At 46.8% G+C, this 17,021-nt stretch overlaps 1 protein-coding gene across 1 annotated transcript; it reads left to right on the top strand.

The window, feature by feature from the left end:
* Positions 1 to 241: 241 nt before the first annotated feature.
* Positions 242 to 15,266, top strand: LOC141161302 (uncharacterized). Its single transcript, XM_073646116.1, has 6 exons — positions 242 to 325; positions 13,362 to 13,488; positions 13,604 to 13,668; positions 13,761 to 13,809; positions 14,122 to 14,207; positions 14,296 to 15,266. Exons 1-6 carry the CDS (start codon positions 242 to 244, stop codon positions 15,055 to 15,057), a joined length of 1,173 nt encoding a protein of 390 aa, XP_073502217.1. The 3' UTR covers positions 15,058 to 15,266.
* The last annotated feature ends 1,755 nt before the right edge of the window (positions 15,267 to 17,021 follow it).

Below are 17,021 nucleotides of genomic sequence, written 5' to 3'. Positions count from 1 at the left end.
TTGATTGAAGTGGATGATTGAAGTGTCCAGCATCATCCACATAGGCCAACAAAGTCTCGCACCTTTGTAGTAGCATTGCCAGCTCGCACAGGCGCACTTTGCTCTGCCGTACTGCGGGCAGGGTATAAAGCATAACTGCACATGCGCCGAGACATGTAATTCTGGCTCCTATGTACCAGAACCAGTAAAGCATAGCAAAGTGAGCCTGCGCGAGCCGGTGATGCTACTGCGCAGGCGCGAGATGACTGTGGGCTATGTGGATGACGTAGGACGTGTCATCCACATCAGTCAAAGCCAGAGGAAGGCCATTACGAGCAGAGAGGAGGTACAGTTGCTGCAGGGAGGATGTCCATCGGACTGGACCATCCGATTTACCGTATTTTTTGGACTATAAGATGCACTTATTTCCACCACATTTGGGAGAAAAATGGGGGTGCGTCTTATAGTCTGAATGTAGCTTACCTGACTCGCTGTGGGGGACGAGGCGGCGGTGGTAGAGCGGGGTCACAGGAGGCAGGAGCAGGGTTCCCGCTGCAGGAAGCTGGCAGCGGCAGGAGTGGGGCGATGCTGCGGGCCCAAAGTGCGAAGCAAAGGAGGCAGGAGCGGAGTCCCCACTGAGGTATATTATAGTTCTAGCAAGGAGGGTATAGGCGGTGCAGACACATTAGGAGAAGAAAGCCTGCGGCACATGTATGTGCCTCCATCAGGCATTAAAACTAACATAAGCAAATTCCACTGCAGGTCCATCTGTCAAAGTGGCCCTGCAGCTGTCGCAAAACTACAACTCTTATAATGCTTGGACATGTTGGGATGATGGGAGCTGTAGTTTGGCAACAGCTGCAGAATCACACAGGTTGTGCAAAACTGCTGTCCTCATACAAGAGTGTTGCACAACCTGAGGCCCTCCAGCAGCAGATCTCCCTCATAACAGTGATGATTACAGGAGTTTCTGTACTTAAAGCTTCGTCAGTAATAATGGTTGTTAATGCTGCTGTTGAGTTCTGTTTACATTTACATTAGTGAAATATTTATGTTATTAAATATTTGACCACATTTTTCAATTTTTTTTCTCCTATTTTCCTCCTCTATAACCTAGGTGCATCTTATAGTACGAAAAATACATGTACATACAGCACGGGAGCAATTCAAAACGTACTTTTGGGGGTGTACAGGGGGAGTCAGGAGACAATAGACAACTTTGTGGAATGCAGCACAGGAGCTGTAAAAGATGGTGACATTTGTTCAGACACTAAAAAAATGGTGACAGGTTCCCTTTAAAATGCTTTATTCACGTGAATTATACAGTATATATCAATGCAACAGAATCAACAGTAAAAATCGTCAAATTCACAACAGTATGCTGCTATATGTTAGAACGATAGAGGAAAGTAATAAGCAAAATGCACAAGAATATATATCTCTATATAGCGAAAAGCAAAATAATTCTCACTACGGGCACAGGATCTGTGTAAGCTCTTACATGTGAAGGTACTTCACTTCTACAAGTAAACTAAACTTTGGTAGCAATATTTATGTGACTCACTGTCTCCTCACAATTAGGGACTGCATATAAACATACGCACACGGACTATTGTGACATCAGCAACAGAGACTTTACATAGACACAGACAATATTGTGACATTATTGAAATAAAACAGTGTCTTGGAATACACACACATCAGAGAGGATTTACTAACTAAACACCGCAACATTGAAATAGCAACACCTAGAAGGAAAAGTCGTTTAATTATGGAAATCACAAGGTGGATAGACATGTTACTGATGTGCAAATGATGAAAAAATGGAAACAAAATATTCAAAACATCACTATTTATCCACTATAAAGTATGAGCACCGCCACATGCAGAAATCCTGGCACTTACAGCCTCGACTGTTATCAGTGATGTTATTAATGGTTGTCTGAGGAATGTTCTGCAGTGCTGAATGCACTTGGGCAAATCATCAAGATCCGCTGCTGGCAGCTCTCTTTGCAATTGCCGACTAATGACGTCCCAGATGTGCTCAATGGGAGACAAGTCTGTAGACTTATGGTACATACCGAATACTATACAGATAGAAAATTGTCTTTTTTCATTTCAGAATGAAAAATAAATAATAAGCTCCTACACTTCTCTGAGCTAGGCCTAACGCAGAATATAGGCGAGGGCTACATGGCACATGTGTTGTTGCCTGACACTGAGATCACAGTGTCGCACTCCAACATCCCATATAATGATTTCTTATGGTGTGGCATTGTGACCTTGACCTCCTGAAAATGCAACACAGAGTTGCAAGTATTTTCAAGTGTGTTGGATTTTCTGTCACTGATTGCAAGTCACATGCGATTCACTTTCCATAGACTTCAATGCAGTGGTGTCACATACAGCGGGCTCACACAGTGAGGTGAATCCTTCAAACCCAAGGACCAGGTGGGCATACGGGCTACAGGCATCAGTGCAGCAGCTAGATTGGAATGCATGAAACTGCAAGCAGGCGGAAGATGTCAGGAAACTGCAGGCAGGCAGATGTCAGGAAACCGCAGGCAGGCGGAAGATGTCAGGAAACCACAGGCAGGAGGAAGATGTCAGGAAACCACAGGCAGGCAGAGTGCAGAAAACCGCAGGCAGGCGGAAGATGTCAGGAAATCGCAGGCAGGCGGAAGATGTCAGGAAACCACAGGCAGGCAGAGTGCAGAAACCCGCAGGCAGGCGGAGGATGTCAGGAAACCACAGGCAGGCAGAGTGCAGGAAACCGCAGGCAGGCGGAAGATGTCAGGAAACCGCAGGCAGGCAGAGTGCAGGAAACCGCAGGCAGGCACAAGATGTCAGGAAGCCAAAGACAAACAGGTGGAGTGCAGGAAACCACAGGCAGGCAGAGTGCAGGAAACCACAGGCAGGCAGAAGAGGTCAGGAAGCCACAGACAACCAGGTGGAGTGCAGGAAACCCCAGGCAGGCAGAGTGCAGGAAAGTACAGGCAGGCAGAAGATGGCAGGAAGCCGCAGACAAACAGGTGGAGTGCAGGAAACCACAGGCAGGCAGAGTGCAGGAAACCACAGGCAGGCAGAAGATGTCAGGAAGCTGCAGACAAACAGGTGGAGTGCAGGAAACCACAAGCAGGCAGAAGATGTCAGGAAGCCGCAGACTAACAGGTGGAGTGCAGGAAACCACAGGCAGGTAGAAGATGTCAGGAAGCTGCAGACAAACAGGTGGAGTGCAGGAAACCACAGGCAGGCGGAAGAGGTCAGGAAGCCGTAGGCAACCAGGTGGAGTGCAGGAAACTGCAGGCAGGCAGAGTGCAGGAAACCGCAGGCAGGCAGAGTGCAGGAAACCACAGGCAGGTGGAAGAGGTCAGGAAGCTGCAGACAACCAGGTGGAGTGCAGGAAACCCCAGGCAGGCAGAGTGCAGGAAAGTACAGGCAGGCAGAAGATGTCAGGAAGCCGCAGACAAACAGGTGGAGTGCAGGAAACCACAGGCAGGCAGAGTGCAGGAAACCACAGGCAGGCAGAAGATGTCAGGAAGCTGCAGACAAACAGGTGGAGTGCAGGAAACCACTGGCAGGCGGAAGAGGTCAGGAAGCCGTAGGCAACCAGGTGGAGTGCAGGAAACCGCAGGCAGGCAGAGTGCAGGAAACCGCAGGCAGGCAGAGTGCAGGAAACCACAGGCAGGTGGAAGAGGTCAGGAAGCTGCAGACAAACAGGTGGAGTGCAGGAAACCGCAGTCAAGCAGGTGGAGTGCAGGAAACAGCAGGCAAGCAGCTGGAGTGCAGGAACCCGCAGGCAAGCAGGTGGAGTGCAGGAAACCGCAGGCAAGCAGGTGGTGTGCAGGAAACCGCAGGCAAGCAGGTGGAGTGCAGGAAACCGCAGGCAAGCAGGTGGAGTGCAGGAAACCGTAGGCAAGCAGGTGGTGTGCAGAAAACCGCAGGCAAGCAGAGGATATCATAAAACCACAGACAACCAGGTGGAGTGCAGGAAACCGCAGGGATGCAGAGTGCGGGAAACTGCAAGCAGGCAGAAGATGTCAGGAAACCGCAGGCAATCAGGTGAAGTGCAGGAAACCACAGGCAAGTAGGTGGAGCGCAGGAAACCGCAGACAGATAGCAGATAACACTCCAGAGTAATGGAAAAGTTAGCAAACAAGGAAGACGCGCACAGTCAGGAAGACATCTTGAAAACTGCAGGTGGATACGGAGAAGAGGTCCAGGAGACCCGGAGAACTCCGGAGTAACTAGAAAATCTGAATACCTTGGAAGCTGCAGACAGCCAGGAATACGTCCTGGAAACCGCAGACAGGTTGTTACTGGAAACCGCAAGCAAGTAGGTAGTGATACTGGAAGCTGCACAGAAGTAACTCAGTGACTGAAAACCACAGACAATCAGGAGACGTCTTGATGACTGTGGACTGGAATTGCGCGCAGCAAACTAAGAGAGTTACTACAAGTCTTAGAGAAAAGAGAAAAAAGGTTTTGGTACCGTGTCAGCCAGTTGAAAAAAGGTTGATTGTTCTCAATGGGAGAAACAAAATCATAACTACAAGATTATTATATTGTTTCTCCCATAGAGAACAATCCATCTATCTACAAGTCTTAGAGAAATACCAAGACACAGGTGTGAGTCTTGGGAGCCTTTATATAGACCTTGGAAACACAACACATGGATCACGCCGAGCTACTTGCAAAGCCCAACGTGGAGCACCAGAAAATCAAAAGGACCGGGCCATATGCGCAACAAGGGGCGTAATTAGAGTACGATGGACCCCAGTGCAAGGTTGGACTGCCCCCCCGCATGTTGGTCAAATGTATGGGCCCTGCTAAATCCTATAAGGACATACACGTTACCCCCCCCATTATGTAATAATGTCCCAATACATCTATATATGTCCCCATCCTGGGCTCATCCTGGTATATATGTCCCCCATCCTGTTATCATCACACTGACTCAGCCGTGTATCTAATGCCCATCATGGGATACAGCCCAGAGCCATATATCTAATGCCCATATTGTGTGATACAACCCAGAGCTGTGTATCTAACGTCCATTACACCACTGCTACCATCCCACAGAAGTGGATGGAGCTCCTATAGAAATTGATGGAGTTAGGGGGGTCACACATTACACTACTGCGCCCGTAGAATTGGATGGAGTGGGGGTCACACATTACACCACTGCTGCCATAGAAGTGAATAGAGCAGGGTCTACTGCTCCTATAGAGGTGGATGGCTCGGTGTGTCACAGATTACACCACTGATGCCATAGAAGTGGATTGAGCGGTGTAACACATTACATCACTGTTCTCATAGAAATGGACTGAGCGAGGGGTGACACATAGAAGGGAATGGAGCAGAGGTCACATATAACACCACTGCTCCCATAGAAGGGGATGGAGCAGGAGGTCACACATAACACCACTGCTCCCATAGAAGGGGATGGAGCAGGAGGTCACACATAACACCACTGCTCCCATAGAAGGGGATGGAGCAGGAGGTCACACATAACACCACTGTTCCCATAGAAGAGGATGGAGCAGGAAGTCACACATAACATCACTGCTCCCATAGAAGTGGATGGAGCAGAAAGTCACACATAACACCACTGCTCCCATAGAAGTGGATGGAGCAGGAGGTCAGACATAACACCACTGCTCCTATAGAAGGGGATGGAGCAGGAGGTCACACATAACACCACTGCTCCCATAGAAGGAGATGGAGCAGGAGATAAGACATAACACCACCTCTCCCATAGAAGTGGATGGAGCAGAAAGTCACACATAACACCACTGCTCCCATAGAAGGGGATGGAGCAGGAGGTCAGACATAACACCACTGTTCCCATAGAAGGGGATGGAGCAGGAGGTCAGACATAACACCACTGCTCCCATAGAAGGGGATGGAGCAGGAGGTCACACATAACACCACTGCTCCCATAGAAGTGGATGGAGCAGGAAGTCACACCTAACACCACTGCTCCCATAGAAGTGGATAGAGTGGGGGACTCGCACATTACACTTCTGCTCCCATAGAAGTGTAAGTGGATGGAGTAGGAGGTCACACACTATACCACTAACTCCCTTAAAAGTGGACAGAGCCGTGTCACACATTACAGCACAGCTCTCAGAAGTGGATGGAGCAGGGGGTCATACATTACACTACTGCTCCCATTTGTAAACACCTAGTAGGGGAGGAAACATCACACACGTGAGCAGATCCCGCCTACTTTTACTGCAGTCCTAATGTGACCTAGCAGTACACTAGATTTTCAGCAGCAGATGGAAGGAAGGGAGACACAGTCATTACTAGTGGGTAGGCGGAGCCCACATAGGATAGAACACCTCAGATTAAAAAAGAGTGTTGTCCGGCCCCTCCAGCTTGGGCTCCTCTTACTCCAGCTCTCCAGTCTAAAATTTGAGGTCACAGAGGATGGTCGCTGCTGGAAGCAGCTCCTCAGAAATTTTTTTTATTTTTATCGGACAGAGACTTGGACCCCCGTGGTCTTGAGGTCTCAGGGGTCTCAGCGCTGCTGGACCCCCACCCCTCCCTTGGCGGATCTGCATTACCCTTTGAGAGAGGTCCCTACAGAACCCTGCCGGCCCCGGGGGATGAGGGATGCTTCCCTGGCGGGGACGCAAACCGCGCATCTGGGGTCACTGCGTTCTCCGCCCTGGGGGGAAGCTTGGGCACAGCGCCACAAATCCCTGGGGGTCCCTGTGGCGCTCAGCTGGGTGAGTACTCAGCATGTTAATGTGTTTTGAGTGCTTCAGCGGCTGCTGCGGCAGCCGCTGCTACATGTATTCATGTGGTGACTTGTGTTTTTTTGTCCGCAGGTGGATGCCTGCAGGACATGGAAGCGGGGCAGGAGCGGAGAGCGGAGGAGTCGCGCGCGCTTTTTTTGAAGCCGGCGGGGGGCGTGGCTTCGCGCCTTCCCGGTCTTTCGCGGGCAGGAAGCGCTCTGAGCGCGCGCTTTCTCCTGCCCCTCCTCTTCCGGTTTCTCTCTCCTCACAGCGCGGCGGCCATTACTGAACGGCTTCCATCGGGCTCCTCACTCTCCTCTCCTCCCGACAGACCGAAGGAACACTGCACCGCAGCCAGCTGGGTGAGTCGCTTCTGCCTGTCAGAATTGGGGGTCAGCTGGGGTAGCTCTCTCTTTAAGAGCTTTAACCCTTCAGCTTTCTTTTAAGAAACCACACTGTCCTACTTACTGACAGGTTTAACCTGCCATATACTGTGTGAGGGCATGTCAGATCAGGGTCCAGGAGGTGCGGACCGTCTCCCAGGTCCGCTACAGGATCAGTCTCGCGTGTCTGACACGCAAGAGTCCTCGACGGCGTCAAGCGCAGCGGTCGGGGGTTTCGGTGATGGGGCAGTGGTCAAAATGGAGGCCCTCACTCGTTCTATTGATGGCCTGTCTGACCTTCTAGGTTATTGGGTGTCAGCTAGATCCTCTCATGGCAGGAAGCGCCACAGGCCGGTGCTGCCCTCCCCGCGCAGCGACTCGGAGATCTCTGTTATGGAGGGTTCCCCTTCAAGCTCAGATGGGGAGATGTCCGATTCGGATAAGGAGGATCGGCAGGGGCACTCTGCCTCTTTTTTGGGCCGTGCAGAGGCTTTTATTGGAGCCATGAGGGAGGCGTTACAGTTTCCGGAGGAGGTAACTAGACGTCCTGGTAAGTCGGCCCGGATGTTTCAGGAGTCGCATATTTCGCGCTTGGCATTACCATCTCTGGATGAGCTTAATGGGGCAGTGGAGAAGGAACGCCTGTGTCCAGATAAACGTTTTCAGGGGACACGGTTTTTTTGAGGCACTGTATCCGTGTTCCACGGAGTTGATTGATAATTGGATTCCTTCTCCTGAAGTGGATGTCCCTTTATCCCAGCTTAGCAAATCCTCATTACTGCCTGTTAAAGGGAAGGCGAGTCTGCAGGATCCGCTGGACAGAAAAACGGAGATGGCGGCGAAATCCATCTACGAGGCCGCGGGTCATGGATTCAGAGCGGTGCTAGGATCCATGTGTGCTTGTAAAGCTTCCCTAAGCTGGTTGGACCATCTACGGACGGCGTGGCAGGATGGATCCCCGCTATCCGAGGTAGATGGGCTTTTCAAGTTGTTGGAGGACTGATATGGCAGTGATGCAGGTTTGGATACCGCGTCACTGCTGTCCAGGGCGCAATCCTCGGCGGCAGTCAGAAGAGCACTGTGGCTCAGACAGTGGACCGGGGACGCGGTTTCCAAGCAAGGTTTGCTATCTTTAGCTTACAAGGGTGGTCAGTTATTTGGATCTGACCTCACGGAGCTGATTGTCAAGGCAAAAGCAAAAGAAGCGGCCTTACCACAGCGAAGAACTGTGGCTTCTGCGTCGGGCAGGCCTAGTGCCGGTAGTAGTCGGCGGCCCTTTCGGTCCAGGGGACGGTCCGGTCAGCCCTCTTGGGGATCGGGTCGTCCCTCTTTTTCAGGAAAAAAGGCTTCTCAGAAATCCCGCACTCCCTGGAAACAGAGCTTCCGTCAAGACAACCGGGAAGCTGACAAAAAGCCCGCTAAGGCGGACTGACGCCAGGTTTTCACTCGAGGGCTCTCGAGTGGGGGGTCGCCTGCTCCAATTCGAATCGACTTGGGCGTCCCGCGTTTCGGACGCCTGGGTGACGCGGGTTGTGTCAGCAGGCTACTTCATAGAGTTTCTTTCTCGACCCCCGGACAGGTTTTGCCGATCTCGCTTTCCGTCAGAGCCCGAGCTAGTTGCCGCTCTACGGCAGGAGGTCGATTCCCTTCTGCAGAAGAGTGTGGTGGTACCGGTTCCGCCGGAGGACCGGGGAAGAGGGTTTTATTCAAACCTCTTTGTGGTCCCCAAAAAGGAGGACAAATTTCGCCCCATTCTGGATCTCAAAAGATTGAATCGGCATGTCCGCACCCGGAAATTCCGCATGGAGTCGCTTCGCTCGGTTGTGGCGGCCCTGTCGCAGAACGACTTTTTGGTGTCAATCGACATTCGCGACGCTTATTTGCATGTTCCCGTCGGAAGGGCCCACCAACGCTTCCTTCGTTTTGCCATAGGTCAGGACCATTTCCAGTTTGTGGCCCTACCATTCGGGTTGGCCTCGGCGCCCAGAGTTTTTACAAAAATTCTGGCACCTCTCATGGCGATCCTTCGAAGACAGGGGGTTACGGTTCTTCCCTACCTGGACGACCTTTTAATTGTGGCGTCCTCAAAGGAGGAGGCGGTGACGGCTCGCAATCTATCCCTTCAGCTCCTGGAGGACTTCGGGTTGCTGGTCAATTGGAAGAAGTCGTCTCTGGAACCGTCGCAGTCAATCCTGTTTTTGGGGATGCATTTCGACACGGTACGAGCAGTGGTGTCCCTGCCTCCAGACAAGCAAGCAAGTCTTCTTCGACATGTACAGGTTATGAAGTCTTTGACAGCAATGTCCCTTCGAAGGTGTATGCGCCTTTTGGGTTTGATGGTGGCGTCAATGGAGGCACTTCCGTTTGCCCAATTTCATTCCAGGACTCTCCAAATGCTCATTCTGAACCGTTGGGATCAATCACAGGCTTCGCTGGATCGCAGTGTCATCATCTCCCACAGGGTGCGAGAGTCTCTAGAATGGTGGTTACGTCCGGAAGCGTTATCCCTGGGGAAGTCCTTCCTCCTTCCGAGGTGGTCGGTCATAACCACCGATGCCAGCCTGTCAGGCTGGGGGGGTGTCTGGAACGATCTCTGGATTCAGGGAGTATGGTCGTCGGAAGAGTCTGTCCTGCCTATCAACATCCTGGAATTGAGGGCGATTTTCCTTTGCCTCCAACACTGGACGGTCCCTTTAAACGGTCTGCCAGTCCGAGTGCAGACAGACAACGCGACGGCGGTCGCGTATATCAACCCTCAAGGTGGAACGAGGAGCTCCAGGCTCATGATGGAAGTGTCTCTGATCCTGGTATGGGCCGAGGCCAAGGTGCCAGCCATCTCTGCGATTCACATTCCAGGAGTTCAGAATATCACGGCGGACTTCCTCAGTCGCGAGAAGGTGGATCCCGGAGAATGGAGTCTTCACCCAGAAATTTTTGCACAGCTGTGCTCCCGTTGGGGAACTCCTCAAGTGGATTTGATGGCATCAAGGTTCAACACCAAGTTACCGACGTTCATGTCCAGGTACAAGGACCCGAAGGCTGTGGCAGTGGATGCTCTGGTGGCTCCGTGGGACCAATTCGAGCTAATCTATGTGTTCCCGCCGATATCCTTACTTCCTCTGGTGTTGCGTCGGATCAGACTGGAAAGAGTCCCGGCTATGTTAGTAGCCCCAGACTGGCCAAGGAGGACGTGGTTCTCGACGCTGGTGTCGCTTCTGGCTGCGCCTCCACTTCCTCTCCCTCTTCGCCCGTTCGTCATCCGGACCTGAAGTCTCTGCGTTTGACGGCGTGGCTCTTGAGACCGAAATCTTGACTCGTCAAGGTTTTTCAGCCGAAGTCATTGCCACTCTGCGAGCTGCCAGGGGTCCTGCCACTACTAGGATCTATCACAAGACTTGGGAGGCCTTCTTTTCATGGTGTTCGGGTTCTTCAAGGAACCCGAGGATTTTTTCCATTCCCAATTTGTTGGCCTTTTTGCAGTATGGCCTGGACAAGGGTTTGGCAGTTAGCACTCTGAGGGGTCAGGTTTCTGCTTTGTCCTTGCTGTTTCGGAAGGCTATCGCCTCGCGTAGGGACGTTCGTTCCTTTTTTCGCGGGGTAACCCGTCAGTTTCCGCCGCGGAAGGCGCTTGTGTCCCCTTGGCGGCTCAATCTGGTCTTGGAGGCTCTTCAACATGGGCCTTTTGAGCTTATGGACTCCGTTAGCCTTTCTTTGCTTTCTTGGAAGGTTGCCTTTTTTTGGCAGTCACCTCTTTGAGAAGGGTTTCTGAACTGGCGGCTCTTTCTTGGTCGCCTCCTTTTCTGGAGTTTCTCCCGGATCGCGTGGTGCTTCGCACACGGGGCGACTTTCTACTTAAGGTGGTGTCACAATTTCATGTTAACCAGGATATTGTGTTGCCCTCGCTCTGTCCGGAACCGAGGAATGCGAAGGAACGGGCCTTGCACTCATTGGATTTAGTGCGGGCTTTGAAGTTCTATTTGTCTATTACTCAAGGTTTTCGGAAATCGGACTCTCTGTTTGTGATTCCAGCAGGTCGTCGGCGTGGTCAACGAGCTTCCAAGGACACTATAGCTCGATGGATTCGGTCGGCCATTTTAGAGGCTTACCGACTCAAGGGCGAATCTTGTCCAATTAAGATTCGAGCTCACTCCACGAGAGCTGTGGGTTCATCGTGGGCTTTTCATCAAGGGGCCTCGGCAGCTCAACTCTGCCGGGCGGCTACCTGGCGCTCCGTCCACACTTTTACAAAGTTTTATAAGGTGGACGTCAGTGCTTCCGCTGATGCAGCCTTAGGACGTAGGGTCCTGCAGGCGGCTGTAGTTTAAGTTATTGTTAACTTGTATTTAGCGCTAGTTGCGCATTTTTCTAGGTTGTTGGGATTCTGCCTCTGTTGGTTTTTTCCCACCCTTAATTTTTGGACTGCTTTGGGATGTCCCACTAGTAATGACTGTGTCTCCCTTCCTTCCATCTGCTGCTGAAAGACGGATTTTGGTAAGACCTTACCTGTAAAATCCTTTTCAGCGAAGGAAGGAAGGGAGACACAGCTCCCTCCCATGGCAGAAGTGTGTTGTTGTGTTTTCAGATGCAGCGTGACCCTTCTCTGATAGCGATTATCTGGGCTGAGGTCGGCGCGCTAAGGCTCTGTTCCAGCATTACCAGCTCATCGCAGTGGTCAGGTCCAGTGAGTAGTACCTGGGACTGTGTGGTTTTTTCTGTTATATGCATAACCTGTCTCTTGTTTTTTCTCTGAAGTTCTTCAGAAGGGGTTATGTTGCTCCGCTGGTGATATTTGCTCTTCCTTAGCTTGTGTACGGACTGGAGAGCTGGAGTAGGAGGAGCCCAAGCTGGAGGGGCCGGACAACACTCTTTTTTAATCTGAGGTGTTCTATCCTATGTGGGCTCCGCCTACCCACTAGTAATGACTGTGTCTCCCTTCCTTCCTTCGCTGAAAAGGATTTTACAGGTAAGGTCTTACCAAAATCCGTCTTTCATGGCAAATTTCAGCAGCTGCTCCCCCTAGTGTTTACAAGTGGAAAATATAAAAACCTTTTTAATTACTTTTCATATTTTACTCTAATGAAAACAAATGTTAATCATATATATATATAAAAGGTATATCAAAAGGCAGCACTCCAAATAAATTTTTAGATAAAATGGACTTTATTGAGCCCAAAAAGCAACGTTTCTGTTCACAGAACCTTTTTCAAGCCAAGGCTTGAAAAAGGTTCTGTGAACCGAAACGTTGCTTTTTGGGCTCAATAAAGTCCATTTTTTCTAAAAAATCATTTGGAGTGCTGCCTTTTGATATACCTTTTTGATATGCAACAGTTTGGACAGACTGTTTGGAGGCCTAGCACCCATCATTGAGTAATTACTAAATGGTGCTGTTTTCAATATATACGTAATATAAATATATATATATATATATATATATATACTTAATATAAATATACTGTATATATATATATATATATATATATATATATATATATATATATATATATAATGTGTATATATATAAACAGTTTACATGTTTTTAATTGTTGAAAAAAAACATTTGATGGCACATTCATTTTTATAAATTGGGCCCTTAATGTTCTGATGTGATATTTAATGAAATTTAAGTCCCTTTGTATGTAATAGTAAAGCTGTGCTCTCAGATTATCTCCACAGCTTCATATCATAAGCAGAATTACAACACGCACATATGAAATACACTGAAGAGAAATAAGAGCATCCTGTCCCTTTAAATTCAGTGTTACATGACACCGGTCAGCAGCCAATAGAATCGCTGGATTTGAATTTGAAAAAAAGCAAACTGTCAATCATCTTTAGTCTGTTACAGGACAGTGAGCGGTGAAGATGGATATTGGTGAGTGCTCCCATCCCATCATCTGATGTCACTGATTTCACCTAAATTCAAAATAGGAGAGAACACAACGACTGTTGTTACCTGCCACTAGGGGGTGCTATCAGCATAATATATACCTGCTGGTGCACTGTGCTCCCCCTAGTGGCTGCAGGAAAGCAGATTTGTATGATTAGGATACACAGGACACTGCTGCCAGTATTATTTATTTAGGTGATTTTTTGTCTCTATTGTCAATGGGATTAGTGTGCTGGCACTGATAATGGGGGTTAGGCTTTATGTGCTGTTAATGGGGCCAATTTGACTGTCACTTTAAGGAGTTACCTGTACTTATGTGCATGAAGAACGTAGACATACATGTATGCTATATATCACTATTTACAGCGCGCCAGTACAATCCAGTGCGCCATATGTTTTGCATGTGGCGTTACCGATACTGGGGCCTCTGCTATGAGGAGACTGTACAAGCAGCCAGTGAAAGCTATTCTCCATGTGGTCATATTGCCTACCTGTATGAGTTTAATGGGGGTCCGATACCCGGGGGGACGTTCACTATGAATATATGGGGAAAGCTGTGGTGTTTGTGCCTTTATCAGATCTGTGACTAAATCTTTTTTGATTCACAGCTTTTACTATGAATTCTACAGCAGAGGATAGATACAGGACGGCACCGAGCCGCAGATCTCTGGGGGTCAGCAGCTTTATTATATCCGGACCCTCGTCTGTCCTATTCTCCATCCCTGATGAATGAATTAGACACTCATCGTATTCTGTTTTCTTTAGGACGTCTACCTCCTCCAGGAATGTGTCTTCGGACCTGGATATTTCTCATGTGAGATTATTTTTTAAATAAAAAGAATTTCCAGATAATCTGAAAATATTGTGTCATTCCTTTAATCCAGCATTTGATAATCCAGAACATCTATTAGTTCAGTGTAGAATTGCAAAACAATGTAGACTTAGCAGAAAGTCAGTTAGAAAATAGTTTTCAATAGTAAATCATTTGCTTTCTATGGCGGGAATAATTCAGAATCCAGGAGGTCACGTTGATGTTGGATTAAACAAATTTAACTGTAATTTACAGATTTGATGCCTCTGGACATTGTATGATTGATCCTATTATCTGCTTGTGTTTTCTTTATAGCTTGTCCCAGAACAAAAGAAGAAAGAGATCAACAACTTCTGATTTACTGCACCAGATTCCTGCCGTCGCCGATCTTCAACATGGAGGTCACTGATCACACCGCAGATTATGTTCTGTCCATAGATGTAAAGGAACGTTTCAATAGACAATTGACTGAATCTATTCTTTTCTTAGCGCCTCATGCCGACCAACCGTGAAGCTCAGAAGAAATATCTGCCATTTCCTTTGGATGAAGAAAAACCTGAGCCAACATCAATGATGCCAGAGGAGCCGAAAGAAGAGGAGATGAAGGAGGCAATGAAGTATTGGGAGGTAGAAGAAATGGAAGTAGATGAGGCAGAAGACACCAAGAGGAAAGAAGAAGATAATGCAGAAGACACCAAGGGGAAAAAAGAAGATAATGCAGAAGACACCAAGGGGAAAAAGGAAGATAAGGCAGAAGACACCAAGGGGAAAAAGGAAGATAAGGCAGAAGACACCAAGGAGAAAAAGGAAGATAAGGCAGAAGACACCAAGGGGAAAAAACAAGATAAGGCAGAAGACACCAAGAGGAAAAAGGAAGATGAGGCAGAAGACACCAAGGGGAAAAAGGAAGATAAGGCAGAAGACACCAAGGAGAAAAAACAAGATAAGGCAGAAGGCACCAAGGGGAAAAAAGAAGATAAGGCAGAAGACACCAAGGGGAAAAAAGAAGATAAGGCAGAAGACACCAAGGCGAAAGAAGAACATAAGGCAGAAGACACCAAGGGGAAAGAAGATGAGAAAAAATCAGAAGCAAAAGAAGAAAAGAAGAGCAACTGGGCCAGAAGAGTTGAGAACCAACCGGCAGGAAGACACAAGATCCGCCATCGGTCCATCCTCAAATACATCAATACCAACCTCAGAGGAAGGAGGAACATCATCTGGACCATCCTTCTCAAATCAATGAGACGCTGATGGACTCTACAGAACCAACATTCCAGCTGTATTAACATCGACAGCTTCAAATCTAACACTAATAAAAAGAATAGACAAAACGTAGTAATTATTAGATTAAAAAGCTTAAATATGTAGTAAAATCATTATAAAGAATTTATAATATTAGGAGGAGTACTAGAGTATGTGATATAATAATAGCAGTAACTATAAGATTAATTGTATAATAATGGTAGAGACATAAAAATAAAATCAGCAGGTTTGATCCAGGGTTCTAGGACTGATCGCCTTTTCCCGGGGTCAAGAAGGAATTTTTCCACTGAGACACAAATTGGCTGAATGTGTCCAGGGGTTTTTGCCTTCTTCTGGATCAACAGCTTTAGGAATAAGGATCTAGGTATTAATAAGATTATAGTAGCATTAGCACTAGTGGAATAGTAATATAATATAGTATAAAGTGTAATATTAGTGGTCATAAAACAGTAATAATTTCACTAGTAAAGTAGTAACAAAATTATTCTATAATATTAAAATAAAATATTAATAATATTTCTTAACGTTTGAATAGGTATTAGGAAATTTGATCCAGGGTTCTAGGACTGATCGCCTTTTCCCGGGGTCAAGAAGGAATTTTTCCACCGTTACACAAATTGGCCGAATGTGTCCGGGGGTTTTTGCCTTCTTCTGGATCAACATCTTTAGGAATTAGGATTGATATTTTAGTAAAATAACAATACAAATGTTAGCAACAATGATAATAATAATAAAATAGCAATAATCCAAAGATATATAGAATAAAATATTAAAAGTAGAATATTAATAATATAATAGTAATAATATCAGTAAAATAGCAGGAAACTAAAAATAACATAAATAATGGTAATAATAAAAAACAACAGTAAGGTAATGATTATGATAATTAGTACTTAATTAATAGTTATTAGGCTTTTTGATCCAGGGTTCTAGAACTGATCGCCTTTTCCCGGGGTCAAGAAGGAATTTTTCCCCTGTGACATAAATTGGCTGAATGTGTCTAGGTTTTTTTTGCCTTCTTCTGGATCAATAGCCTTACGAGTAGGATCTAATTAATAGGAAATAGAGAAATAATAGAAATATTAGTAACAATAATAATATTAGTAACAGTAAGTAAAAAAAAAATAGCAATAAATATTTTCAAAAAAAATAGTGATAGTAATAAAACAGCAATATAAATTGTAATAGTATAGCATTATTAGAAGTAGTAAAATAATAGCATAGTACATTATTAGGCATCAGCTCGTTTGATTCAGGGCTCTAGGACTGATCGCCTTTTCCCGGGATCAAGAAGGAATTTTTCCCCTTGACACAAATTGGCTTAATGTGTCCAGGGGTTTTTGCCTTCTTCTGGATCAACAGCTTTAATTCTAGGGATCGTATGGTACTAGTGTAATAATAGCAATAATAAGTATAACAATATTGTAATATTAATGAATAGATTGTGAGGATAGTAATGAGAATAATATAAATACAATAAATAGGTTAGTCTGTTAGTGTAGGGCCCCATCTGATGAGGTCGCCTTGTCGTTGGCAGATGGGCTTGCACAATTTGATCAAAATGTGCACTAAGAACCTCAAATTTATACGTTTAATAAATAAGGAAGTAATAAAATACACAATATTATACATATTAAACGGAACCCCACAAGGATCAACAAAACCATAATGGGTCACAATGGGTTCACTGACCCTTGAAGCAACTCCATATACAAAGACATAGAACAAAGTAGAATATTGGAGTCTTAAATTTACTTCAAAAATGTCACACAATTTTATTACATATAAATATTAAAACAGTTACAAAACATATATCACATATAAACACAATACAATGCATGACAAACACAGAAGTCAGACTGAAAGTAACCAATGGAGCCAGATAAGTATGGGACAAGGTCCATGTGGTGACCAGAGCAAGAAATCAAGTGTCAACTACAAAGACAATCCTA

The sequence above is a fragment of the Phyllobates terribilis genome, unplaced genomic scaffold (genome assembly GCF_046119375.1).
Source record: "Phyllobates terribilis strain yellow unplaced genomic scaffold, ASM4611937v1 Scaffold_9__5_contigs__length_417890890, whole genome shotgun sequence".
NCBI classification, from domain to species: Eukaryota; Metazoa; Chordata; class Amphibia; order Anura; family Dendrobatidae; genus Phyllobates; species Phyllobates terribilis.
Note: the sequence above shows the minus strand (reverse complement) of the source record. Positions and strands in the feature narration are given on the sequence as shown.